General features: G+C 40.9%; 1 protein-coding gene across 2 annotated transcripts in view; it reads right to left on the reverse strand.

The window, feature by feature from the left end:
- SEPTIN11 (septin 11) overlaps positions 1 to 27,328 on the reverse strand; it is a 669,909-nt gene that overhangs the window by 201,213 nt on the left and 441,368 nt on the right. For both annotated transcript variants that reach the window (XM_069236824.1, XM_069236823.1), the window contains exons 5-6: positions 12,121 to 12,282; positions 2,073 to 2,169 (exon numbers count right to left, since the gene is read on the reverse strand). In XM_069236824.1, the coding sequence (XP_069092925.1) occupies positions 2,073 to 2,169; positions 12,121 to 12,282 (259 nt within the window). The remainder of the gene's footprint in view (positions 1 to 2,072; positions 2,170 to 12,120; positions 12,283 to 27,328) is intronic.

The raw sequence follows: 27,328 nt of genomic DNA on the forward strand, positions 1-27,328 counted from the left end.
GGATGTCTGTGCAGTGAAATTCCGGATGCCCATTTCAAGTGCCAGTTCTTCTGTTCTCAAGAGCTTCTGGGGTGTATGTTGAACCAGGCTTGAGTGAACCACCACTCCAATCCTAATATTAAAATAAATGAGTCAGAAGCTTAGACCAGACAAAAAAAAATATCTGAAAAGGGGTGCGCATGGTGAAAGTGAGATCATGACAACTAATGTTAGGTTCGACTCATGCCATAGGTTTAACTTTAGAATTAAAGGATAGAACAATACAAAATTGCACCCAATTTCCTTACCCTAATCTTTTTAAGAATGGGTACAATTATGCTGTGGCATGGACTGTGTCTGATTGGATATTGTAGGAAAGGCAGTAGCAAAATGATGACCTCTATACAGTTACAAAACTCTTTACCAACAACCCAGAACCAGCATACAAATATACCTAAACCATCAAGTATAAGGGAGGAGAGGAGAAGAGTACCTCATGTACACACTTTGTCCCTGGTTGGTGTAAGATGTGGTACAGAGTGCTAGATGCCCTTTGTCCTGGTCAGGTTGTTGTGGTGACCGACCAAACCACATGTACACCCTTTTGCAGTACTAGTAGGCACCCACACACATATTTCAATATACAATGCACACTAAGTAGGATGTCATAAATTTTGAATGCAGGACCCCTTCTTTATCATTGAAAACTTCTATGCACAATATTCTTAATATAGAAGCATCCGATCGCAGTGTTCAGCAATCAGAAGAGGAACATGCATATTTTTTTCTTGCACACCAAGTAAAATATATAGAATTTAAATTCCATTTTGGGTGAGTTTCACAATCTTGATCCAAGTGCAGACATTAAGCACCCAGGAAAGAAGAAACATGGACTTAAGAAGGAATCCAGAGGTGGATGCAGAATCAATACTGGAGTGAAGGGAATCATTTCCTTAAATGTATGTATTTCCCTTCTTTTCGTCCAATGTTCGGAACCTAGGAAACTATGTGAAGTGTCTCTCTACTGAAGAAGGCAAGCCAAAGGATCGAGATCCGTGAGCTAGACTGATATGTTCGCATAATGGTTATGTGATCATCCTTTTTAAAACATATACTTGCTTAAGGTGAACACATGTGGTGCTGCTTGCAAACTCTTAATCAGAATCGTCCAGAATCCTGGATATAGAGTGAAGACCCAACACAGCCTTGCTTCACTAGCCTTTCCGCACAGTATATACTCCACACCATTCCATGAACAATTCACCTTTCAGGAGTCAGTAATTAAACAGGCTAGAATTTTTTTCAGTGAAAGTTTCTAGCCGACTATTATGAGATACACCGGTCAGTGGATTTTTAGTGAATGCCATTTCAATATGTTTTTGTACCCCAAAACAACAAAAATAACTGTAATTATAGATGGAGGATTGGGCCTCTAAAAACATTCATTCTGCACCATCGCATTCCAGTTTGAGTCTTCCAGGCCGTTTCACGTATACACTTCACCTTATTGTCGACAAAAAGGCCACCTGAGCACTCATTCAACTGTCAACACGTCTTAATTAAGTGGTCTTTGATTAAATACGTGTGGGCATGCTAGAATTCTGAACCTCGAGCTCCCCAAGCATCAAATTTCCCTAAAAGAAATGGGTGCATAAGGAAGAAAATCACGTTGGAGCATAATATATGTAATGGTGATTTCCTGATAGAGGATGAGTATCATGATGAAGAGAGATGGGATACACTGTTGGTTTTGTTCACAAGAAAGGCAATAATTCGCAAAAATCGACATTCTTCTTCAGAAACACGATGCTAAAACTGAGATTGTCGGAAAATGTGAAAGCGGAATAGTGCCTTGTAGGCTGTAATGCATTCCAGTGAAAACGCAGGAATGCTTGGACTCGAGCAACTTCAAGAACAGTTTAACTGGGGATACAGCTCAATGCCCAAGAAAACAGATGTCACTAAAGTATGTTACACACACGGTGCACAGTGTCTGTTCAATTCCACGCCCTCATAGCGTACACAAGCAGCTAATATTAGTATGCATACAAACAAGAAAAAGGTCACCCATCCCGGATTCTGCAACAACTCACCCTGCACGACACCCCAAGGGTATTGCCGGGCCTTCAACATCTTGTTGCCAATCTTCACTTCTTCCGCACTACCAACAACAGCGAACGGCAGGTGGACCTGCAGGAGAGGGGAAGAAAGGGGAAGAAACACATGCTCATATACTTAATTGGAAGCTAGGATGTATGCTGACTCACAAAATATGATGCACATTAGGTATTTGAAACTATAGGCCACAGTCATTCTATTTTGGCCAGGCAAAAGGGTTTAATTTACACTCGCTTGCCTAGTCATTAGCTCTACTCACCTACTCGAAGTAGTCCTTTTAGGTCATGCATAGCAGCGCGCATGCGCTGCTTTTCCGACGTTTTGGTATGTATCTGGGCTTTTAAAAACACCCACCTCACGCCCATCACTCGTTTGTGGGCTCGCCCTTCAAAAATCCTTTGATGACATTGATAGATGGTTTACGTTTGTCCCTCCTTGGGGAGGTTTTGTTCCCACCTTGGCTATTGCCCCTGTTACATGGCTAATTGCACTTTTGCGATAAGTTTGACTGTGAGCTAATGTCTTTTTCCTTTTGTGTCTCTTCTTATCACTGATGCTCATGGCGGCCGTGGCGCTGTGAATCGGCTCGCTTATGTGAAACTGTTTTACTTTTGATTTTCAAGTTATGTGGCAAGAAAAGTTCGGTTAGGAGTTTATAACGATAATAGCTGTAACTCGAGCAAATGCGAGACCCATTGCATGGCAAATGCTTGTTTAAAGTGATGCCTACCAGACAGCCTTTAGCAATTTAAACACGAAAGACGTCTTGTGGACCCGGTTAACAAAACCTTACAATGGGCTTAAAGCCCATCCATTGGTTAACAGTGGTTGTCTTGATTGTCACTGTCATTTGCTTGCTTCTCATTTGATGGCTTGCCTTTTTTATTGTTGTTTGTCTGTCCCCTGGAGAACAGGCGCTTTATCCATCCTTTTGACTGGCTGGCGTGTACCTTTCCTCGTCATTTCTCACATGTAGAGAACTATTTTATTGTATTGTAAACACAATGTGAATGCATGTGTTTTCAGGCTCTTTCTATTGTGTGCTGCTTCCTCCTCACCTCCCAAATCGCCACACTACCCTCCCCAAATGCTTCTTTTGCTGCCTTCTCTCCCCTCTTGCTCTCTCTATCATGTGCTGCTTTTTACTCCTATCCGATCAGTATCTTATGAGCTCCACATTGCTTCCTCCTCTCCCACCACATACTTTAAAAAATATTTAAATTATTAGCTCCTACCTCACTCTGGTCTGTTGCTCGCGCTCTGCTCCTTTATTTTTGTTGCTCTCCCACATCTACACCTGTTGCACTCATGTAAACAAAATGTAATATATATATGTATATATATATATATACATTCACTTAAAAAACCAAAGGTTACAGGGACGTTATAGTTAGGTTCTGAATTTACTCACTCAAAAACTAGAGAAATTCAGCAGTTATAATTAAAGTTATTTAAAATAACTATAACTTGCGCACCCGCCATGCACAGTTTTTTGTTCAATATTTGACTGCTAATGTTTCATTGATATGTTTATTGACATTATAAAAGTTGTCATGAGTGCTGTAATGTCTGGGGTAATTAGCAGTGCATAGCAAGGGCGCAAGTTATAGTTACCTTAGACCGCAAGTTTTAATTACTTGAAATAACTCTCTAACTAGAACTGCTGAATTTCTCTGGTTTTGTGCCAGTAAATTCAAAACCTAACTATAAAAGTCCCTGTAAACTTTGGTTTTTTTTAGTGAATTTCTATGTTTTTTTTAATGTTAAGTACTTTCATTAATATATGTTAATCCAACCACCACCGTACAAGGCCTTTGGCTGTGCTCAGCTGGGGTTCCTGAGGCCAGCCCCCTATAGCTACTCAGCCATATGCGGCAGGAGTTGGCAGCAGGGCCTGTTTGTCTGGGTGTGAGATAAGGTGTGAGAGGGTGTATCTGGGTGTAATAGGGTCTGTTTGGGTGTGAGAGAGCCTATGTGAATGTGAGAGTGGGTGTGAGTGTGTCTCGGTGTGAGAGTAGGTGTGAGATGGTGTTCCAGGGTGTGGCCAATGGTGTGAGATTGTCTCTGTGAGTGTATGTATGAGAGTCTGAGTGAGTCTGTGATTAGGTGTGTGAATGTGAGTAGGTCTGTGAGTGGGTGAATGATTGTTTAAGTGAGTCTGTGAGTGTATGTATGAGAGTCTGAATGGGTCTGAGTGGGTGCGTGAGTGAGTGGGTCTGTGAGTGGGTACGTGAGCATCTGAGTGGGTGCATGAGTCTCTGAGTGGGTCTGTGAGTGGGTGGGTGAGTCTCTGACCGGGTCTGTGAGCAGGTGCATGAGTCTGAGTCAGTACGTGAATCTCTGAGTGGGTCTGTGAGTGGGTGGGTCTGTGAGTGGGTGCATGAGTCTTTGAGTGGGTACGTGAGTCTCTGAATGGGATGAGTGTCTGAGTGGGTCTGTGAGTCGGTGTGTGAGTCTCTAAGTGGGACTGTGAGCGGGTGCATGAGTGGCTGATCGAGTGTCTGAGTGTGTCCCTGAGTGGGTCTCTGAGTGTCTGTGTGGGTATGTCAGTAGCTGTGTTAGTGACTCTGCCACAAAGGAACTTCACATGCCCTTTTGGCCAACAAGAGTTCACAGTTTTGCAGAAAACATCAACCCAAGTGGAGTTCTTTCTGCCTCCTTGGGTAAATGTCCAGTATGTACTCTGCACTATAGCTATGTAATGGAGCAGACGAACATGTCACCAGTGACCTTGTGTGCATTTGTCAATGTGATTGTTCTTCCTGCTTCTTTCTCTAGAATTTTGTGATAAGAAGAATCCTCCTATAGAGAGGCCAACAAGACTACAAAGATGTAAAGCACCACCACACCAGGGTCCTTCCTCTTATGAAGTAAGTGATTATTTGTTTTGTGGAGATGTCTCATATTACTCAGCATCTACAATGTGCCATCAAAACTGGTGAGAAATGCACTGGGGGGCCCTTTGGGAAGCTGTACATCATCCTGGCAAAAGGAGGGAAGACCTCTGCATACTACTAAGGGGGACAGTGCAGTGGCAAGCGGGTGAACCTTCCAGATGATTTGCACATTTGCAAACTCGTAGCGATTTAAAGGGAGAACCATGTACTGTAGGGGAAAGGGGGACCCAATCCCTGGGCCCATTTCAGCCCAGGGACACCATCCCCCAGGGCCCACCACTATTCAATGGGGGAGGAGGGCCACACAGCCCCCCTCCCCTGGCTGATTTCGGCCCCGGGGACCCCATCCTCAGGGCACGGCCATGTCACCTGGGTGCGCTGTGCACCCAGTGTGCACGATGGGAACAGCAGGGGGAGCCTCCAGGCCCCCACAGTCCCAGTCAGCTCTCCACCTCCTGCGGGAGCTGGCAGTGCTTTTGCACACATAGAGCTGCTAAACATGCAGCTCCCTATGTGCAAGAGCAATTATTTTATCTCTTTTCCTGCTCGCATGTCTGTGGGCAGAGGAAGAGTTGAAAACTCTTCTTCCAGCGGGTGAGAGCACGTTGACAGCTCTAGCCTGCTGGAAGCAGTGTTTGGTCTGACTTGGCGGGGCTGTCAAACTTGCACCAAGTCAGAACAAACAGCTTTGTCCAAGGGGAAAACTACTGTCACCCCCACTTTGGGTCACAATGCTATTGATACATTTGAATCTATGGTATTCCTTTATTTAAAGAAACTAGCTCGTAAACGCCATTGGCATCAGGACAACCTGATTAAAGCCTATTCTTTACCTCCAACCGAAAATTCATAAGAACCCAATTGATCCACCAGGTAGGCCTATTGTATCATCTATAGGGTCTCCTTTAGAAAATACTTCATGTTATACTGACTATTTCTGCAGCCATTTGTCACTGCCCTACCCTCATATATTCAAGATACTAAGGAATTTCTGAGCAATATTGAGGATGTGGTATGGGAAGAGGACTTTGTACTGTTGACAATGGATGTTGTTAGTTTATGTACACGCATTAGACATGCAGATGGCATAGCTGCATGCAGATTTTTCCTAAAGGCAAGATCTTTGTCTCTTTTCTGTCACACTGATATGCTTCTGGAAATGATCCAGTTCTGCTTAGAGAACAATTTATTTTTGTTTGAAAACAGAGCATTTAGACAGAACCGAGGTACGGCTATTGGGACTTGCTTTGTCCCATAAAGAACTCTTTATGGGATGGTGGGAACACCAGGTGGTAGGGAATCTTGAGGAATTTCAGACACAAGTTATCATGTGAGTTCGCCACATCAAAGACATTTTCATTATTTGGAAAGGCACCATTGAAGAGGCTAAAACGTTTTGAGTGTATTGAATGAGAATTCATTAAACATCAAGTTGACACCTCAAATGAGTAAAAGTAATTTTGAAGTTTTAGACGTTAAAGTGGAGGTGAAGGGGAATGGACTAACCACCCATTGCATAGGAAGGAAGCAGCAGGGAACACGCTCTTACATGCAACGAGTGCCCACCCGAGAGCTCTCATTGAAAGTATACCTTATGGTGAGCTTCTGAGAGCCTGTAGGAATTGTATTACGACTGGGGCCTTCCAGCATGAATGTGAGGCCATGATAGAAAGGTTCAGGCACAGGGGATACAAGATGGCAATTCCACAAACAGCCTTATCTAAGGTCCAGCGTGTAAGGAGGGACGAACTACTAGTCCACGACAAACAGGCAAAGGAAACTTCAGGTGGTGTTACAAGATTTCTGACCACATATAGTAAAAGGGCGTGAGAGGTGAAGAGGATTCTCAGGAAGCAATGGTCTATCCTTTCGATTGAGAGCAGTCTACAGGACTGCATTGATGACCATCCTAGCGTCATGTTTGGGAGAGGCCTCATTCTCAGAGATAAATGAGCTGTAGTGACATCCCAGGCAAGCCTGCCAATAAAATACAGGCCATTGAAAAAAATAAATGTGTTTTAAATGTAAAGCTTGCGGACACAGTAAGGTGGTTACAAGTTATCTAACTCCACTGACTAATAAGATGAGGAGGATTAATCAATATTTCACATGCACAACAGATTTGACTATTTATGTGTTTATATGCCCCTATGGGTTACAGTATGTGCGTAGTACTATTTATCCCACAAAGAGGCATGTTTTAGATCACATGAGGGTGATCAGACACATGGATCAACAATACCCTGTGGCATGTCCCTTTGATTTATTCCATGACAGTGTCAGCACGAGGTTGAGCTATTACATAATTTATTGTGTGGACGTACAAAAGAAAGGGGGTGACAGAGTGCAGATTTGGCGACAGCTGGAATCCAGGTACATAGATGAATGGAATATTAAGATCCCAAAAGGGTTGAAGACGGATGAGGAATTACATGTCCATTTGGGATTAGAGGGTATCTTTCACCTTACAAATTGTAGTTTGTTCCAGGTACTAAGAAACACGTGTAAGAGTTGAGTGATATTAAAAAAAAAACATAAATAAAAAAAGGGTTTTAGAGTCTTTGTTGAGTTGTTGTTATTATAATTGTCTTTGTTTTTTTCTTCAGGATTCCCTGGGATGTTTTTCTAAAAAATTTTTTTTGTTTTTTTGTTTCAGTACTACAGAATGCGAGGGTGGTGCTTTTAAGTAGATGATGGCAGTCATTGAGCTAAGAATTATGCTTATGATTAGAATTGTGCTGGTTAATTATGAAATCATATTTTTCTTTTTTACAATTTATTGTCTTTATAGTGATCATTAGGGGATGAGGCTATATTGCCCACGTGGGCATAATGCTTTAGTAAGATATTTAGTTTATTGCGGGAGGAGGTGTATTTTTTATGATGAAAAATTTTCAATGAGATATATTAGGCAATGTGAACATTTATTTCATTAATTAGTAATTTCATCTGTTCTTGGTGTACATATGCATCAAGTAATATTTTGATTAGACCTCGTTTCATTGTTTCTGTCAATCCTGCAATGTTAAAATTTTGAATAGTAATTCTATAAGATTTATTAATAACGATTAATCATGGTTATAGGATATGATTTTTTGATGAAAAAAGTATACTTTTATTCATGGCAATTAGGAACACACATTTCTGTGCTAGTAAAAGTACTTTTTTTATTTACAGTTCCAAGTGGATTGCGCTATCTTGGATTAGTAAATAAATGCTACCCATGCCAATCAGTAGGTGTGCACGTGTGGTGATGCATGCACACATCATGCATTTGCCTACTGAATGACTCCTATTCACTATGCACACACAGCATCATCACAATCTTTTTCTATTTCTATCAGCAATAAACATTTTTCTTTTCAGTGGTACTGCAAAGCATCCCCAATATGTCTCAAAGGCAAGAACTATTAGCTTTGCCAATGCTTGTTAATACTGAGTAATATTTCCTCTTGTAGGAGGCTTCCCTAGACCCAAACCTATCAAGACATTATGGTTCAGCAATAGTTTTTGGGATGTAAACAGAAATTAAAATGTATCATTTTTTGTTTTGTTTTGTTACATGCCACCTTCGGACCATTGTTATATATACAACCAATAATACACAGTATCAGTTCATCTGTCTTCCTCATTTAGTCCTTACATTATGGGCGGATGTAATGTCTAGTAGAAGGGCAAACATGCTAGCTCTTTAAATTTAACAACATATTATTGCCCTTCATTTGCTACGGGTACATAATATCTGAACTCGCAACCGGAAATCTCGTTTTATAGCTTGTTTGTTTCCCTGGAGTTGTCATTTAATCAAATGGAAGGGTATGGTTCAGATGGTTTTATGAGGTTACAGTTTTCCTGTGGCTGTGAATAAGGTCAAACTTGGCATACCCTGCAATGGATTTTTTTTTTGTAATTTGCCAGGCTCGTCTTCCTGTTTTCTTTCACATTTTTTTAATAATCATTTTTATTGATTTTTTTTTTAACACACCGCATTTATTTTATTTCCAAGCATGCAAACATCATCTCAACAAACTAATTGTACATGTGAATAGCAGTAAGAAAATCGATATAGACAAACATTTCCAGCTCTACCTTGGTTAAGTTTATACACATTTTGAAGTAGTTCCACAATGAGCCCAAATCCTATTATGTTTGTTCAGGCAACCTTGCCCTCACCCGTTCTAAGTGCTTTGGGGCCTTTGTAATTTCCATTTTTTGGCATTTATGCTGGGTAATAAGGTAGCTCATCCCCACTAAGATCTGCTTGTATCGCAATCTGTTCGATTCCTCGTTTTCTTCAAACAGGCACAGTTTAAATTATATGTCTCAATGTCGGCCTAGGGTTGTAGATCGCATTTCTCCTACATTCTGCAAAAACAAGAGATCGCCGGGCACTTCCACACGACTTGAAGCCAATCTCATATCCCTCCATGCTGCAAGGGCATGTTGGGGCCTTAATAAATCCCATTTTCCAGAATCTGTGTGTGGGTAATGAATCTTGTGCAAAATGTGAACTATCTTAGGTGCAGATATTATTAGTTCATAAGGAGCAGGTGGTAGTCTCATTCCTCGTCTTGTTATCTAGTGACTCACCATCTTTCTCCCACACTTGGCACATAGCTGTGAATCTATCTGCGCATTCATTGTAAAGGAATGGTATATTCAGGACAATGCTGTGTTCTCCAAAGACTTCTAGAATAACTGTATTTTCCCTGGTGTTAAACTCCAGAATGGAGGATAACGCATCCTTGTACTGGTCTAGGGCAAGCTGCAGCTGTATATATTAAAGAACCATGAGAAGCAGTAGTTCACATTCATCTGCTAAAGTTTTGGAAGGCTTAAATTACCTGCATCCCACAGTCCCACAATCCTGAGATACTAATGAGGCCCAGAATACTTTAAATGTTGTCACTTGCCTCAATATTTTGCCCTACCACAATGAAGTCTCTAGTAATTTTGTTCTGCCAACCAATCCATTTCAGAGTCTTGTGCCATCAGTTTAGCAACATTCTTATAGGGTTCGGGTAGAGAATCTAGGCGGCTAACACCATAAACCTATTTCAACAGGCGAGAACCTTTAGACAATTGTAACTCTCCTCTGATTGATGGATAGCCTTGATCGCCAAGTAGCCATTCGTTTATAATAGGGAGTCAGGGCATCCAATAGTACTGTCTAATATTGGCCATAACAAATCCATCCTCAAACGTGGATTGAATACTCTTTACCGAGCAAATAGTAGGGGGGGCTTTACGTCACACATACATTTTTGGGACATACTTTTAATGATAATAAAAAACCGCAGTGGAACTTCTTCAGGAGTATTTTTACATTTCTGAATTCTTTTGAATGTGCTGAGATGCAAGTTTTCAATCCTCTTGTTACATCGTCAAGGACACCCTGGTTATGCATGAGAATACTCCAGCAGTCTAGTATTCCCTTTAGTTTCTTTTTGTGAGGCACAGGGTTATGTGGTCCTCCTCTATCTGGGCTTTTACAATATTGGGATACTTCTTTTTCCTGTCTGCATCAAGGATAGCAAAAGTACTGTTGTGTGCAATGCCAGGCAATTTTGTGCCATCCCTATCCAAATCATAGTGGTTTCTCTTTCTTCAGGGCCATGGGAAGAGATGAAACTAAGGCTGTTGGACAAGCCCATTCTACAGTGTACAAGGCTAGGCTTTGATGTATTTTTCTTAAACAAAATGGGAATTGAGACCTTAACATGCAGCTTCATTTCTCTCACCTTGTTGATAGCAGATGTTGTTTAGGTTTTGCAGAGTCTGCTGAAACTCTTGGAAGTGAAGCCTGAGTTGTGCAGATTCACTTCCTTTCTCAGAAGATGAAAGTGGCGTCTGGTTGCTTCCATCACATGTTGGGGATTCTGCTTAATTGAAGCTGTGTTGCTCTGTTATCCTAATCTCCACCTTCGACATACAGTTCATGTGAAGCTTCAACTGTGATGACTCTTTCTGGGATGCGAGCAGGCATCACACAGGTTCACACCACCCTGTTCTGCTACAGGTCTGGAAACGGGGATGGGCCACTATATTTCACCCCTTCAAGGTTGTTCTTGGAACACTGGGTCTGAGCATGTACTATTAGCTCTCACAACCCACCATCTCACAGTTTACATCATTACTAAGAGTTTGTTTCAGGAATTGGAATACAATGTACGGTCAAAGTCCTAAATAGCGATAATTTTCAACATATAGACACCACAAAGGCCTACTGCTTCAAGTGCTACTGATGAGGAATATTTCTGAGATTATGATCCCAAATAAGTCCTTATTTTTCATTAATTTCTAAGCAAGTACTTTTGTCATCCTGGGATTGAAGTGGTTTGATATCCCTGATGCCTGAGGGCTTAGGGACAGGACTGTCTCAGTTCATTATGATATACTTCTCACTCTGTAATGTATTCTGTTATCCATGGGTACTTTTTCCCAGAAAGACACAGCTTTGCTTAGTTGCTTGAGTAACATCAGCAGATCACACTTGAGTATTAAAATGGATAATTCAGACAATTGGGTTCGTGTTGTTGATTGCATGAGGCCCTCTGACATTAGAAAAGCATAACAACACTGCTATGTTTTTGAGCTGACATATGCTGGTGAGAAACCCTCTACAGATATTAAAACTATGCACCTCTCCATCGAGCTTGGGGTTTTTCTTACATTTTATTCTGATCTGTCAACATATGGCCTCTGTGAGCCTGACGATTCTCTATAGCTAAGTATAGATATCTCGGTCTGAATGGGATATGACAGATGTCATAGCTTCCCTAATATACATAGCATGTGGCCTAGTCACACCACCCCCAGAGCACTCTCTGAAGGGAAGGTCATCTACCATGAATTCGCCTTCATATTGAATGTGAAATTTTGATCTACTACAAACATTTAAAGTTGCTTAGAATAATATACAAGTGCATCCATCAAAGAGTAACAGATAGAGGGAATACTGTTCTCACCTGGTTAAAATATTAATCAGCACTAGACAAATGGACTTCCCAAAGACGTACTAACAACTAAAGACATCAATGTTTTTCTTCACTCAAACTTAGCAGTACAATAAATTGGACTCCTGTCACTCCTCTCTTGTGCACACTCACTCTGCTGTGACACTTACGCTCATGGTAGCATTGATTTCTGCCACCGTTTCTTCGTCTGTTGGGAACTGGTAAATCTGCACTCCGTTACTGACCAGCTCACTCATAATCTTACTTTTGAAGACGTGTAGCTCATTTTTTGCCACTGTGTCAGCTTTGGCTATAATAGGAATTATGTTGACCTGTGAAAACGAGTAGATAGAAAAAAGGAGAACAAAGAAATGCTGTTATATTACAACAGATATTATTACTCAAAAATATTACAATTTTTTTCTGTGTAGATCCTTGAAGATACCAGAAAATGTGATAACTATTACATTCATCTTCTCTTGACAACGCAAAGTAAAAGAATATAAACAGAACAACGGTCAAGGGATTTTTTTTCCCGTGCCTTGACAGGGTTTAGGGTCTCGGGATAGCACGAAGCCATCGGAAACCCGCCGCTGGGTGAGGATTCAAGCATCATAGCTCAAGATTGTGCTACCCGCCTTTATGTTCAGTGCTGAATTCACTTCCTTCTCTGCTTTAATGCTACCTGGCTGCGATGGAAGTTGTTCATAAGAGCTCTGAAAAGGCTCTTACGCACATCTGTTGCACATCAGGCAGCAATAAGCGGAACTTCTTCACTCCCAACATTAACAGTGTCAAAACACTGGACAACTTTTTTGGCTTATATCTACATCATCAAACGCTTCCTTTCTATTCAAGTTTACTGGGTTGATAATTTTGCCATTTCTTCTCACATTTGCATCTCAACTTTCAATAGAAAATGGAAAACGCAATCATACCAGTACAAAAGACGTTTGGCTTACATGTATAAGTGCAACCTGGCTTGCAAATGAACACAGCTAAGTTTTATCAACTGAAATCAAGATAGTGCAAAATCAAATCACTCCCAATATTCAACAATTTAAAGATAAGAATATAACACACACAATTCAGTCCTAGAAGAGTGAACATTTACTACAGTACCATCTTAGGTTTCACCCCATCCTAAGAGTTCCAAGGTCGCAGTCCCCAGCAGTCATGACTAAAGTATACATTTCTCATAATGCGAATTTAACTCTAGTATCTACAGTTGGTCCATCTCCCACATTACAGAAACAGAGCAAGAAGAACAACAAATAATTAAGATCAGCACATGTGTAGATACAGGGCAACGAAACAAATAAAAACGTTCAATTTTGCAAAGAGTACTGACTGTTTATTTATGTCTTTTTAATTTTGGGGGGTTTCCCTGTCCCACATCGTGCACGTACAAGTACTACAGAGGAAAACAAATTAAAGAAAGCAGGAAAAACAGTAAGGTGAAGAGTTCTCATTATGTACATTCTCAGACGAGCCCAGGTGCTTTCAAGTGCCAAAACAGCTTGTCAGAGTATTAAGTGTTAGCGCGTCTGACCTCAATAAGTAAGCTTACAAGGGGATGCAAATAGGTCGATGAACCTTTTGACTCGCAATTAAGATGTTCTTACCATAGCTCCAGTACATAATCAATAACCAATACACAATAATCAATACTCATCAACAACTCAGTAACGGTAATGATCAATGGAGTCAGTAATTGTCACACACCATGACCTTTGAGTCATGAATAACCACACCTTTTAATAAAAGTTAGAATGTTTATTTCCCTATATTAACAATGCTAAGGTCATGTAGATTAATCTCAAAATCAAATGAAACACATACAGAAACAATACTGGCTGTCCAATGCGGCAGATGAAATGTAATCTAATCAAAGCTTGAACTACAACACGTTCTAAGGTTACGGTGCAAATTAATAACAAAGTCAACTGCATCAAAGTAATTACATAGATTAAGTTAGCAGAGAAAGTCATCAAGCATTAATCCCTTTTAGCACAATTTCATTAGTGACGATCCTTAACTAACATCAGATGAGCATCAGCATGTTGGGCTTCATGCAAAAACAATTTAATAACACAAATTTGGAAAAACATCTAACTATGGCTCTATCAAAACAATGCAGTTGGTACCTGGAAAGAAAAAGCAAATATGCATAATAATCAACAGTCTATTACATTATACCTATCCTCAGAGTAGATCAGCAAGCAGAGTCAGTCTTCATCCTCAGGACATCAGTCGATCAGCAAGGCATCATGATTCAGCATCAAAGTTCAGAAAAAGCAAAGTCTTTAAGCATTAAAGTTAAGCATGCCTCTTGTCAAGCAGCACAAGAAATATTGACCTATCAGCCAGCAAGAAAATGGTCAATGTCTCTATCTTCTCTCAGTGCAGTGTCGTTATATTAAAACTAGTAAAACTGCTTCCCAACTCCCTATTGATCAGCTAATCGCATGTTCACACTTTGTCCAATAAAACTAAAACTCCAAATCTATTATCACTCCGTTCACATTTCGTTGATTGGTTTGTCTTGAAATGTCCTCATCATCCAGCTTGTCAGGTAACAATAATTGTTGCAACTTCCACTCCAGTCAGTATCTCCATTGTTCTACTCCTGAGAAAGTCCGTCTCACACACATTACACATAAAATGTTGCATTCACAGCATCTTCTAGAAGTCAGATCTCATGAGAAAACTTCAGCTATGAGCACATTTAAACAATACAATAGAAATCACAGCTTAACTCTCTAGGGCAGCCATTTTATTAAACGTTAAGAAATACAGCTTTTACATGAGGCCTGGCAAGTAGGCCAAGACACTTGCTAAGTTAAGGCCTACAATTAATTAAGCTAAAGCTTACTGCATAACCCTTAATATGATGCACTACTACATTAGTCAAACATATATTCAATATTTCATAATACTAATTCATTTATTAGTACATTTCGTTAACACTGGTGGCCATTCTTCGTGATCACATTTTCAAATGCGTGCATTACTGTATGACATTATTTTATTTTCTACACATACTTATTATTCAGAATACATCAACACTCATTAATCATTTTTTTATTAATACACCTGCGCTAGCAATCCCTCCTCTGATGATTAAACGTGTCATCACACTAACTACCATCCACACATTTTTGCATCAGCTAAAAGTCTGTCAATTCAATCCCTTCATACTTTTGTTTCTTCCTTTTTCTTTTCTTCCCTCCTTTGGTTATTCTTTGACCTTTTCAATTTAATCCTTTTGCATAATTTACACAATCCCCATTTTCCAATTAGACAAACCACAACAATTAATATCCCTTGCACGATTTTCAATAGAATCCCATTCCAAATGTTGCTGAGGCAATTTCCCACTAAAGCAAACCCCTTGCCAATATTTTCCCAAACACCTGGTTCTTTCAAATCAGCATTTGCATTAGTCAGATTATTAAGTACATCCCTTATCTCTCTACTGTTATCAGGAATATACAAACAACAATGCCTAGAATTAATCATTTTACAGACTCCATCACCCTTCCCTAAAAGAATGTCTAAAGCAAGACGATTTTAAAGAGTCATAGCTCTATCAGCAACTAACTCAGTATCTATCTGGAGCATGGCTCCTGAAAAAATTGTCAGCATGCTATCCACAATGGTAGACCACTTTAGAATATTTAATGGATTCAGAATGACTCCCACTGAAGGAAGTAGAGCAGAAGAAGTCTCCCTCCTCTGCTTCTTATGATGTAATTCAGTCATTTTCGGAAACTTCTTCAAATCCTCCATTTGATAAATCTTTGGGAAAACTATCCCCAGAAGGCATGTCCCATACCATGCTCTTGGAAGACGGTAATAATTATTAAGACCACAAATGTAATAAATCCCAGGAATAGCAGCGTCCTGTCCATGCAACATAAACGTTCATTTACTCTGAAACAAAAACACATGCCTACATTCACTTATTCCCACAAATAAAGTGTCAGTGGGCGATTTAGGCCTATATATACAAAGTTTCACCACATGTTGCACATTTAAAGCTAATTTCCCTTGCTTTTTAATTGCACTATAAGCAAAATCATTCCTTTAAGTCCTTTTTTCCAAGCCTTTTTCTAATTTCTCCTGTAATGCCTTTCTCCTGTCATCTGTTTGATTGTATTGTAGTGTATTGTAATCGTATTTATATAGCGCTTACTACTCCTGACGAGGCGTTGAAGCGCTTTTCGGTGAGTAGAACGCCACTCTGGAACCCAACAAGAATTAGTGATGGATTAGTAATGGGAAATAGTGAGTACAGTCTTAGTATTATTATGAGTTCACTTGAGCCGCGGATATGAGAGTTTGTTAGTTAGATTGGCTGGAGTAATGTAGGGGTGGAGGAGGAAAGAAATCCAGAAGTGTTATTTGGGAGTATATCCTTAATTTATTCAACCCAAAGGCTTGAGATGAGTAAAGGGGGTGGAGGAGGGAAGAGTATATGGAAGGGTTAGGGAGAACATAGTAGCAGGGTGAGAGAAATGCGGGAGAATTTAGTAGGGTTGTGTGGGAGGTCATGGTAGTAGAGTGAGGTTTGGTGAGTTAGATGTGGAAGGGGAGGGAAGAGCTTAGGCAGAGTTATTTAGGAGATTAAAGTAGTAGAAAGGATTTGCGATGAGTCAGAGTGAGAATGGAGGAAAGTTTGATAGAGACATGACATATGATGATGGGTAGGTAAGTGTGATAAGATGAGAGCAGGAATTCACAGATATCTAGTATAACAACCCACCCAGGAGCCATGCAATAACCCACGAACATGCCAAGCACAGAAACAACATATACACATACATACATATACACACACACACATGAATACACAAACATTTGCACATACAATACATAATAAGAACCATGGGTAAAATATACTTAGTCAAACAGGTTTAAAGAGTGTATGTGTATTTTATTGTTATGACATAGTAGCGATACATATTTTCTAAAGAAACTATAAATAACTAGAAATATACAAATAATCTGAAAAAAAAATATTTATCAACATAGGCATATGCAGTTCATAGTTGTTTGAATATGGTGGTTATGAAGGAAAGAGCCAACTCTTGAGTAGTTTTCTGAAGACAAGAAAGTCTGTGGCTCTTATAGTTGGGGTAATGAATTCCATAGTTTGGCTGCTTGAACGGAGAAGGATGTACCACCTATAGTCTTTTTCTTGTATGGTGGTGTTCTAAGGCGGGGTGCCAATCTTGAGCGGAGGTTTCTTTGTTGGATGTATTTGGTAATTTTGTTTCTAATAAAAAGCGGTCCTGTCACATGTATAGCTTCGTGGGTGATACAAAGCAGCTTGAAAGGGCATCTCCTGGCAACGGGTAACCAGTGTAGTGCTCTCAAGGCAGGGGAGATGTGGGCTTGCGGCTTTACATGTAATAGTAGCCTGGCTGCGCAATTCTGGATACGTTGTAGTTTTTTCATAACAGATAGAGATGATCCATGGTAGAGGCCATTGGCATAATCCAGTTTGGATAGTACAAGCGAGATAGTAGCTTGCACCTTGTGTGGAAATCCGAGGTGGGGGTAGATGCGTCGTAAAGTCTTCAAGGTGATGAAGCTTGCTCGTGCTAATTTGTCCACTTGGGCATTCATAGTTAACTTGGAATCCAGGTTTTTAACTTCCTTGGATAAATGAGGAGGTGGTCCATGATCGTGAGGCCATTCGCACAGAGGGTCATAATTTTTCCAGTCACCATATATGAGTATTTCTGTTTTTGAGGTATTTAGTTTGAGATGGCTCCAGGTCATCCACTGATCAACGGCTCTGAGGCAACTGAAGATTTGTGAGTTTTCAATGTTTTTGAGGCATTCTAATTTAAGTAGTATTTGTGTGTCATCTGCATAGTAGTAGAATGTGTGATGGAAATCATTGACCAGTTCTGGTAAAGATATCATGTAGATGTTGAAAAGCAAAGGTGAGATGACTGACCCTTGGGGGACCCCTGCTTTTGTGAGGTAGGGTTCGGACGAGAAGGGGGGTGAGCGGATGATATTAGATCTTTTTTGAAGATAGGAAGTAATCCAGTCGAGAGCAATCCCTTGTATGCCGGCTTTGTGGAGTCTGAGTTAGGGTGTCATGGTCAACCGTATCAAAGGCAGCTGAGAGGTCCAAGAGAAGTAGTGCAGCAACTCCATTTCGGTCGACTGTGTTTTTAAGATCATCCCAGATTGCTATCAGTGCCGATTCAGTGCTTCTTCCTGGGCGGAATACAGTTTGGAAGTCTGAAAGTATAGAATTGTCTTCAATGAATTGTGACATCTGGGCGAATGCTGCTCTTTCTATCAATTTGCCCAGGAAAGGTCCATTTGTGATTGGTCTGTAGTTGTTGGGGTCTAGGTTTGTTTTCTTTAATAAAGGTCGTATGTATGCTTTTTTCAGGTCTACAGGAAAAGTTCCTGAAGTTAAAGAGTTGTTGATGATTCTTCTTACAGGTGTGGCAGCAGAAGTAGATAGAAGAATGTTCTTGAAGATTTGTGGTGGGCAAGGGTCAGAAGGGCAACCAGAAGGTTTGCTTGCTTTGACCAAATCCATAAATGCATCCTGGGATATTTGTTTGAAGGACTGTAGAGGTTGGGTTGGTTTATTCTTAGAGGGTTTTTTAGGAAAGCGGTTGGTGCTGATGGTTTTCTTCTGTTTTAAATAGAAGTCCAATGTGTCTGCCTTGGTTGTGTAGTGAGTTGCCAATTTGTTTGCGAAATCTTGAGTAGTGGGATGACTTCCTTCCATGCATGTAGGTTTTTGAAATTCATTGAGAATTTTATAAAATTCCTTGGTTGTAGATTGAGCATTTTGAATTCTGTCTGAGTAGTACCTTTTGTTTAGCTTTTTTGATTGATGATTTGTATATCCTGTTAAGTCTGTGTAGCTGCAGTTTGTCTTGACATTTGTTTGTTTTAAGCCAGGTCCGCTGCAACTTTCTGATTTGTTGCTTCATCTTTTTAAGTTCTGTGTTTCTCCAAGGTGTTGGTTTTCTTTTGTTGTGTTTGGTTTTTCTGAGTGGTATTAGGATATCAAAAGCTTCCTGTAACCACTCAAAGTTTTGGCACAGAATTAATTTTATCTAGATCTGTGTTTGCTGTTGATCTAAGAAGCTTTTCTCTAAAGGTGTAAGCAAGCATGTCAGATTATGTCTGTGCACATAAGCTGTGCCAAATGTCAATGTAGGTTCAAAGAAACCTCTAACTATTGCTATGTCATTATCCTTAGCTACTCTACTCCAATACCTGATTAAAGGAACAAACAAAAACACAACATCATAATTCGAGTAAAAGTACTGAATGTACTCCTGATTATAAAATCTTATTAGTAACAGACTACAACTTATTACATAGGTTAGTGGCAAGCTATGATAGGTAACTCCCTCCTCAACTGATAAAGGAATCTGCGTACACACATAACAATACTTCGCATCCATTGTCTCAACATACTCACTCAACAAGCGATAGAAAACATTAGAAGAAAGTACTCCTTGCGCATTAGTATCGCTACGCAAATATTTCTAATCTAACCTAAACATCTCTATTGCGTTAGTGCACTAGTCATCTCAAAAGCAGAAGTATGGTTGGCTTCTTTCTTATCGATAACAGACATACCCACAATCAACACCACAAACAATATCCCACACATAATTGCCAAACCAATGCTCATATATTTACAGTGCCTAGTATTCCTATCCTGTTGACTAATGTTACTCATGATCTGTAAAGAATCAGAAAGCAGAAGAAATTCAGAAAAATTGCAGCAAAAAATCAAAAATAGTCAACTCTTATTTCAGCAGTTATTTACAGCTCTCAGTCTCTCTTTCAGGATCCCTTGTCAAAATCGATTAGCAGCTTTGTCAAAATAAGGTTTCAAAGGTCAAATCAGGCTAGCAATGTCTCTTCCGGCTACTTTCAACAGTCTCTTTCTTCAAACTTTCTCTCAGATTGTTTTAACAGTTCAGTTCACCAGCTTCCTTCAAGTGCCAAAATACTGACCCGGAATCTCGCTATCAAAACAAAAAGACAAAAACTCTTGCTGCTGTTCATTCGTAGTTGCATACGCCCATTCAGGACCTGCGTATCTTCAACTCGCTATTCTCTTTCTTTTCAATTTTCGATCACCATTCAGTTCTCCTTCACTTAGATCTTCTCTCCTTGTGGTATCTACTTCTTCCTCGACTGTTGTCTCAACAACCCTCCTTTCCCTTTTTCTACCTGCGACTCCGGCCACGTATCTCCTTTCAGTGGACCTTCTGTCAGGCTTCTCTTCAGAGTCAAACTTGAACCTTCTTGTTCTGTGGTGTTTTCTCTTGACAGACCTGCAATCGGTTCAGGAGGAGTCAGATCACAGTGACTTTGATCCACCTCAACTCCTTTCCCCTCTGAGTCTGGCAATTGCTCTGTTTGTCTCTCAAGATCGTCTGCTTCTGGGAAAGCCTTCCTCTGACTAGGCTCACCTACTGCCTCAATTGAGATAGGCTCTCCGTTACACTCCTGGAGGTCTTCTACTTTGTCTCTAACAGGAGTAACTGAACCGTCCTCAACGGGCTCAGATCTGGTCTCAGTTCCCTTTTGTTCTCTTTCCGGCTCAGAGACTTGTCTCGCTGTTGTTGGTACTCTCAACAACCCTTCTTCATGATCCAGTGGACATGCCACTTTCTTCGTATGATTTGCATGAATCCAGTTCGGAATTCCAACATACTTCACAGCTGTGGTAGTTGTCAGAACTACTTGATAAGGTCCCTTCCAACGAGGCTCCAAACACATTTTCTTCACGTGTTTCCGGACCACAACCCAGTCTCCAACTCTCAGGTTGTGCCCTGGGTCATGGATCGGTGGCAGTGTGGAGGCTTCCACCTACTGAGAGAAAAAGTGAACCACATCAGCCAGGCCTTTGCAGTAATCCAACACCATATCATCTGTAATATTGACGAGTGCATTTGCAGGTACCACTGACAACCTCATTGCTCTGCCCATGAGGATCTCATGTGGCTACAATCCTGTCTTTCTGTCATTTGTATTTCTCATTGACATCAAAACTAAAGGCAATGCATTAGGCCATTTCAAATTTGTGGACACACACATCTTTGCAACTCTTGACTTCAATGTACCATTCATCTGTTCCACTAGTCCTGATGCTTCAGGGCGGTAAGTACAAAGCAACTTCTGCTCAATGTTCAATGCTGCACACAGTAATTTAATCACTTCATTATTGAAGTGATTTCCCCTATCTGATTCTAAAGAGACCGGGAACCCGAAACGCGGTATCAGTTTCCTAAGCAGTGGTTTTGCTACTGTGAGACTATCATTTCTTTGTGTAGGATAAGCCTCAATCCAGTGACTAAAGATGCAAAAAATCACCAACACATCTCAAACCTCCACACACAGGCATCTCAATAAAATGCCACTGCATTCTGCTGAATAGACCTACCGCTCGTCCAATGTAGCTCAAATTAACCACTGACATTTTTACAGTGTTTAGTTGTTGGCAAATGACACATCAATGGCAAACTGCTTCAGCAACGTATCTAAACTTTGGGTTGAACCAATCATGTTTGAACAATTGAATAATTGCATCCCTCCCAATATGTGCTTGACCATGATAGTACCTAGTCATTTGAGACAACAGGCTATTTCGAAAAAACAACTGACCCTCTTCTGAAACCCACAATTCATCTGGTCTTTGCACACATTTCATTTTGCTCCATAAACGTTTTTCCTCCCTGTCAGCAATGTTCTGCAACGTTTTCAATTCTTCCAAAGTGTCAATTATTTTCAAAGCATAGCTTGTACAAGTTTCGTCGTCTTCAGATAACAGTTCCCACTTGTCTTTGAACGATACACAGTTCAATGCACAAAACATAGCGACTTGATCCACATATCAATTTCCTACTGATACAAAATCCTGCAACTTCAGATGTGCACTGCATTTCACCACGGCAATCTTTTCAGGCATTTGAATAGCATGTAACAATTCCTTAACTCTCTCACCATTTCTCACTGGTGAACAAGAAGAGGTCATGCAACCTCTCTGTGACCATAACTGGCCAAAATCATGGACTATTCCAAATCTATACTGGCTATCGATTGTAACTTTCACCTGAGCAGAAACATGGAATGCTCTAGTAAGGGCTACCAGTTCTGCTACTTGGGCAGAATACACTCCTCGAAGCCAAGAAGCTTCCAAAGTACCAGTAATGGTGCACACAGCATTTCCTGCTCTCAGTGTCCCTGTATTGTCTCGCAGACAAGAACCATCAAACAAAGATAATTTAGTCATTTTCTTCCAATCGGGTATCTTTAATTTCAGGTCTTGGTTTTGTGCACAAGTCAGTTACTTCAAGACAATCATGCTCAACATCTTCCACCTTTTCAATTTTGACATTTTCACTTGGAAGTAAGGTTGGCGGGTTCAGCACTGTGCATCTTTTCAATGACACAATTGGTGACCCTAGAATACTTGTTTCATATCTGGTCAAACTCGCACCAGTCAAATATTGTTTTTTTGTCCTTGTAAGTAGAATCTCAATATAGTGAGGGACCATTACAGTCAGGGGATGTCCCATCACAATGCCTTCACACTTTGTAAGGCTCTGACCAACTACTGCAACTGCATGCAAACAGCCCAGTAATACTGCTGCAACTGGGTTCAAAGTAGCTGAAAAATATGCTACTGGGCGGTTTACACCTCCATGGACCTGTGTCAGGACAGACAAAGAACACGCATCACACTCATGACAAAACAACGTGAAAGGTTTCGTGTAATCAGGCATACCCAACGGTGGAGCCCTGCACAGACTCTCTGAATTCAGTGAACGCTTTCTTTTCAGCCTGGTCTAACACTATGGGATCAGTGACTTCCTTATGAGTCAGCTTCTGCAGTGGTCTTGAAATGACTGAAAATATTGGAATCCACTGGCAACAATAGCCTACCATCCCTAAAAACATCCTGACATCTCACTGTGTGGTTGGGGGATTTATCTGCAATATGGTTGTAATCCTTTCTCAGGATATCTTTCTTGAACCCTTCTCAATCTGATGACCCAAATATTTCACTGCTTTTTGACAGTACTGCAATTTAAGCAGAGACACTTTGTGACCATTCTTTCCCAAATGGTTAAACAAGGCAATCGTATCATACTTGCAATCATCCATTGTTTTGGACGCAATCAGCAAGTCATCAATGCACTGCACCAAGGTCGATTAGAAAGGCAATTCCAAGACGCCAAATTCCTTTTCAAGATCTGATTATCTGATTGAATATGGAAGGTGACTCTGAAAACCCTTGAGGAATTCGGCACCAGCAATAAACTTGATCCAGGAACTTGAAACAAAAGAGAAATTGACTATATTCATGAAAAGGCACAGAAAAGAACGCTTGTGACAAATCAATGACAGTGAACCATTCTGCTGCACATGGAATCTGAAACATCATCACAGTTGGATTTGGCATCACAGGCAACATTTGACCACAATGTAATTTATTTTTCTCAAATCCTGAATAATTCGAACTTTCCCACAGGGCTTTTTCAAACCCATTATTGGTGAATTACAGGGACTGCTCAATACTTCATCCAAATTTGGAACTTCTGCACTTCTCACTGTAGAGCGTGTAGCGCCCGTGTCAACCAAGAATGAAACTCTGTGACCAATGACCTCTGTCTTCACATAGGGACCTCTTTGATCTACTTCTAAGGAAGTTGCAAGCACACACAGCTCCTCATCTGAACTGTCACTTGTCCACTCATCATTTATTCCATTCTCACTGTGTAACAGGAATTGGTGCACTGTGTTACTATTTTGGTTATGCCTTTGACCGGTTGAGAAAGCATCATCTGTTGCTGTTCCACTGGGGCTTGAGGTATTTTAATTTGCTGTCTAGGTACCATGGGAACCTGTTGTTGCATTGGCTGCAACTGTGACATTTGTGCACATGGCATTTGCGCCTGCTGCATGGGCTGAAACTTCTGCAGTTGATTCACATTATTCTGAAAATCTGGATTAGGAACTCTCACTCTCGGTCCTCTCACTTTCTGGAATGAATTGATGTCATTAGTATGCTGAACGACACCTTCCTGCACCATCATTGGACACTCCCGATTCCAATGTCCAACGGCTCCGCAAATATGACATGGTAATAACTTCTTTATTCTCTGCACATCATTCTCAACCACTACAGTATTCAAGTCTGGACCACAATTCATATTTCCCCAACGACCTCTACCTCTCATCTGGGGTTGAAACATCATGTTCCCCTGCTGCTGCTGTGGCAACTGCAGTGGAAAATTCCCTTGCTCTCCTGTTTGAGCTGCTTTAATCTGCATTACCATCGCCTTCTCTTTCAGCTTTTTCGGCTTCAACTCAGTCTCATCACTACAGTATTTCGCATACTGCAACAACTCATCAATCGGCTTTGCTTACCAACAAATCAAATGACTCAACCATCTGGCTAATTTCAGGTCTCAATCCCTTCACAAATTTGAACACAAAATGGAGCATGTCTTTCGCCTCAATTGTCTTTGTACCACTGTAATGCTTGAATGCCTGCAACAATCTCTCATAATACACACGTATCGACTCCTTTGCTTCCTGAGCTGTCCTGACAATCCTCTGCCAATTAATATCCTTGGGCGAAATTCTCGTTTTCAAAAACTCACTCACCTTATAGTAATATTTCATTACCTCAGGAGACGGTGCACCTGTATTCTCGTCTCTCTCCTGTTCACTTGCTGGCCAATCTACACTCCTCTCACACTTGATCCACAGATCAGCTGAAACCAATATCTCTAGTAATGTGTTCAAGTCCTCCCATAAGCACTTCGCGAGTTTCACAAACCTGTCTGTCTTCTGATACCACTCTACTGGCTTCTCTCTCAATTTTGGATAATCATTTGTAAATGACGGAATGTCACTTCTGCTCCAAGGGACATGAACAAAATTTCCCCCTGGAATCTCTCTCATTGGTAAAATCTTCACTGAATCCTTATCCTGTTGCACATTTGCAGTCAGCTCCAAAGAATCAGTTTTTCTCATCTCTTTTCTTTACCCATCTGCCTTCCCAGTTGTCTAATGCTCCCAAGGTCTGAGCACTTTGAAGCAATTCCTTAAGGTGTGCTTTCATTCCAGCAGATCTCATGTGTTCAAATCTTTAGCCTCAAAATCCAATCTGTAACTCCTTTTCGAGTGTTTTGTTCTCTCGATTTCTATGCCGTGTGTCTCTGCCAAGTCTGCTAATTTCTGATGCACATTACTCACTTCTCTCGTAATCTTAGGGCACAAATATCTGAATTCTGCCACTGAGTAGGGTTCTAACCTATTCACCCCCATAGTTCCCTCAATGAGTTTACTCGGTTCCATGCTTAGCCTAGCATAATTCAAATACTCCTCTCCCTTGGGAGAACTCAGCTTGTATAACCATTCAGTCAACTGCTGAGCTAAAATGTTACTTGCTTGGACCGGTGGCACCTGCTGTGCAACTACATTCGAGGTCTGCGGTATCAATAATTTCAAACTTTGACTAACGTTTGGCCCTTCCATAGTATCTCGAAGTGCTACAAATGGACTAAAGCCTAGTAATGATCTTGATCCATCAAAAGTGTGTCCACAGGAGAGACTGCCTGAACATTTTCATTATGTCCTCCCCTCATTATGTTCTGGGACATCCCTCCCTGTTCACCTACAGTAGGTTTCTTCTGTGCAAATAGGGTTACCGCTGGACCAACAGTAATAGGTAGCAATATAGCATCTGGGGCTGTTCTGGCACTCACAACTCTGTGGGAGATTCACTCCCATATTTAGATTCATCATCTGAGTCATATCTGACTATGTCCCTGTTACTGGAGTGAATCTTGGCATTACCTGCGGCTGCACTTGGAGCAGTAAATTTGGAGTTGGTTCAGACTGAACCAACATCGGTCTCGGGTAAACCTGTTCCGTTGGCACCATTAAGTTCGAAGTTGTTTCCATAATGGGCACATCAGGATAAATTCTCTGAACCTGTGGCGGATGCACCTGATTGTGCACTACAGGAGTGGTAGGCACATTAAATCACTCTGCATCACATTCTGTGTCAGGCTAGCATTAACCTGCATAGGACTCATTGTCTCATTAACTTGTGTCGGAACGGTCACATCAGCACTGGTACTCAGACCACTCTCATGTACTCTATATGGTGGTGGACGATCTCTGTGTAATAAACTCATTATCATCTGATTCCTCCTCCACTGTTGAAGACTTTCTAGCCTCCCTACTCTCGGACGGATTTTTGTTGGTCTTCCTAGTAGCTTTCCTTCCTTCCTTCTCATTGTCCTGAGTAATTGCCAGAAACAACTTAATTCCATGCAAATTCTCCATCCTCCAGACTCTCTGAACACTATCCCATCTAGCCTCTGCTAGAGTCTTTTCGGCCTTTCTCTTCCTCCTCTCGAATTTCTGTTGCTGTCTGGCTACTAACTCCCAAATCGTTAACGCCTCTAACTGTGCTGGTCTCGGAAGGGGCTTCGATTCATATAGCACCATCCTAAAATGCTCCAAAACCCTATAATTGAATGATCTATTTGTAGGAAGCGCTAAGTTTCCATCCTTCTCTGTTAACTTGCACCATTGCTTTAGCCAAAGACAGGGCGTGACACCCTTCTCTTCCTTTACAATGTAAGCTGTTGTACCTTCTGGCGGTGTAGCCTAGCCTACAATCGCTGCAATATACGTGTATCCCCTTAGGCCACTCTTTAAAGCTTTGAAAAATGTAATCTTTTCCACCTATTTTTTGTTATTCAAAATCAAATCAGAAAGTGACTTAATCCCAAGATTCCTTTCACCTACGTTCTCAACCAATTGCCTCTCACAGATGGCTGCCAATCTGGGCGTGACCTATCACTGCGCGCTCCGACATCACACTCACAAGCACTGCGGCTGACAAAGACTTGCGGCTTGAACTCCCAACTCTGATTCACACGAACTAATGCAAAAATTGTGAGCACTAATCAAAAACAAATTTGCTGGTTTACTACAGGAAAGGTAACAACAATTGCGTCAGAAACCTCACAGATTTTTCACTGATGGCTCTTCCTGCACTTACAGCTACTCCTTCTTTCTTCGTTTCCCAGATTCGCAAGCAAAATTCAACCTGCAAATTTTACTCTCAACTGATCAATGGGTCTGTCCTGATGCACATAGGACTCGCCAAATCTCAGTCGAAATTTTCTTTCACTCATTTTGCTCACACACTGACTTGTTGACCACGCCCGATCAACCTACTAAACCAGACAGACTACAACATAAAACCAAGTGTCTCATACACTTTTCAATATACTCCAGAGTGTTAGACCACGCAGGGTCCGTACATCAACCATGTGG

The sequence above is a fragment of the Pleurodeles waltl genome, chromosome 1_2 (assembly GCF_031143425.1).
Source record: "Pleurodeles waltl isolate 20211129_DDA chromosome 1_2, aPleWal1.hap1.20221129, whole genome shotgun sequence".
NCBI classification, from domain to species: domain Eukaryota; kingdom Metazoa; phylum Chordata; class Amphibia; order Caudata; family Salamandridae; genus Pleurodeles; species Pleurodeles waltl.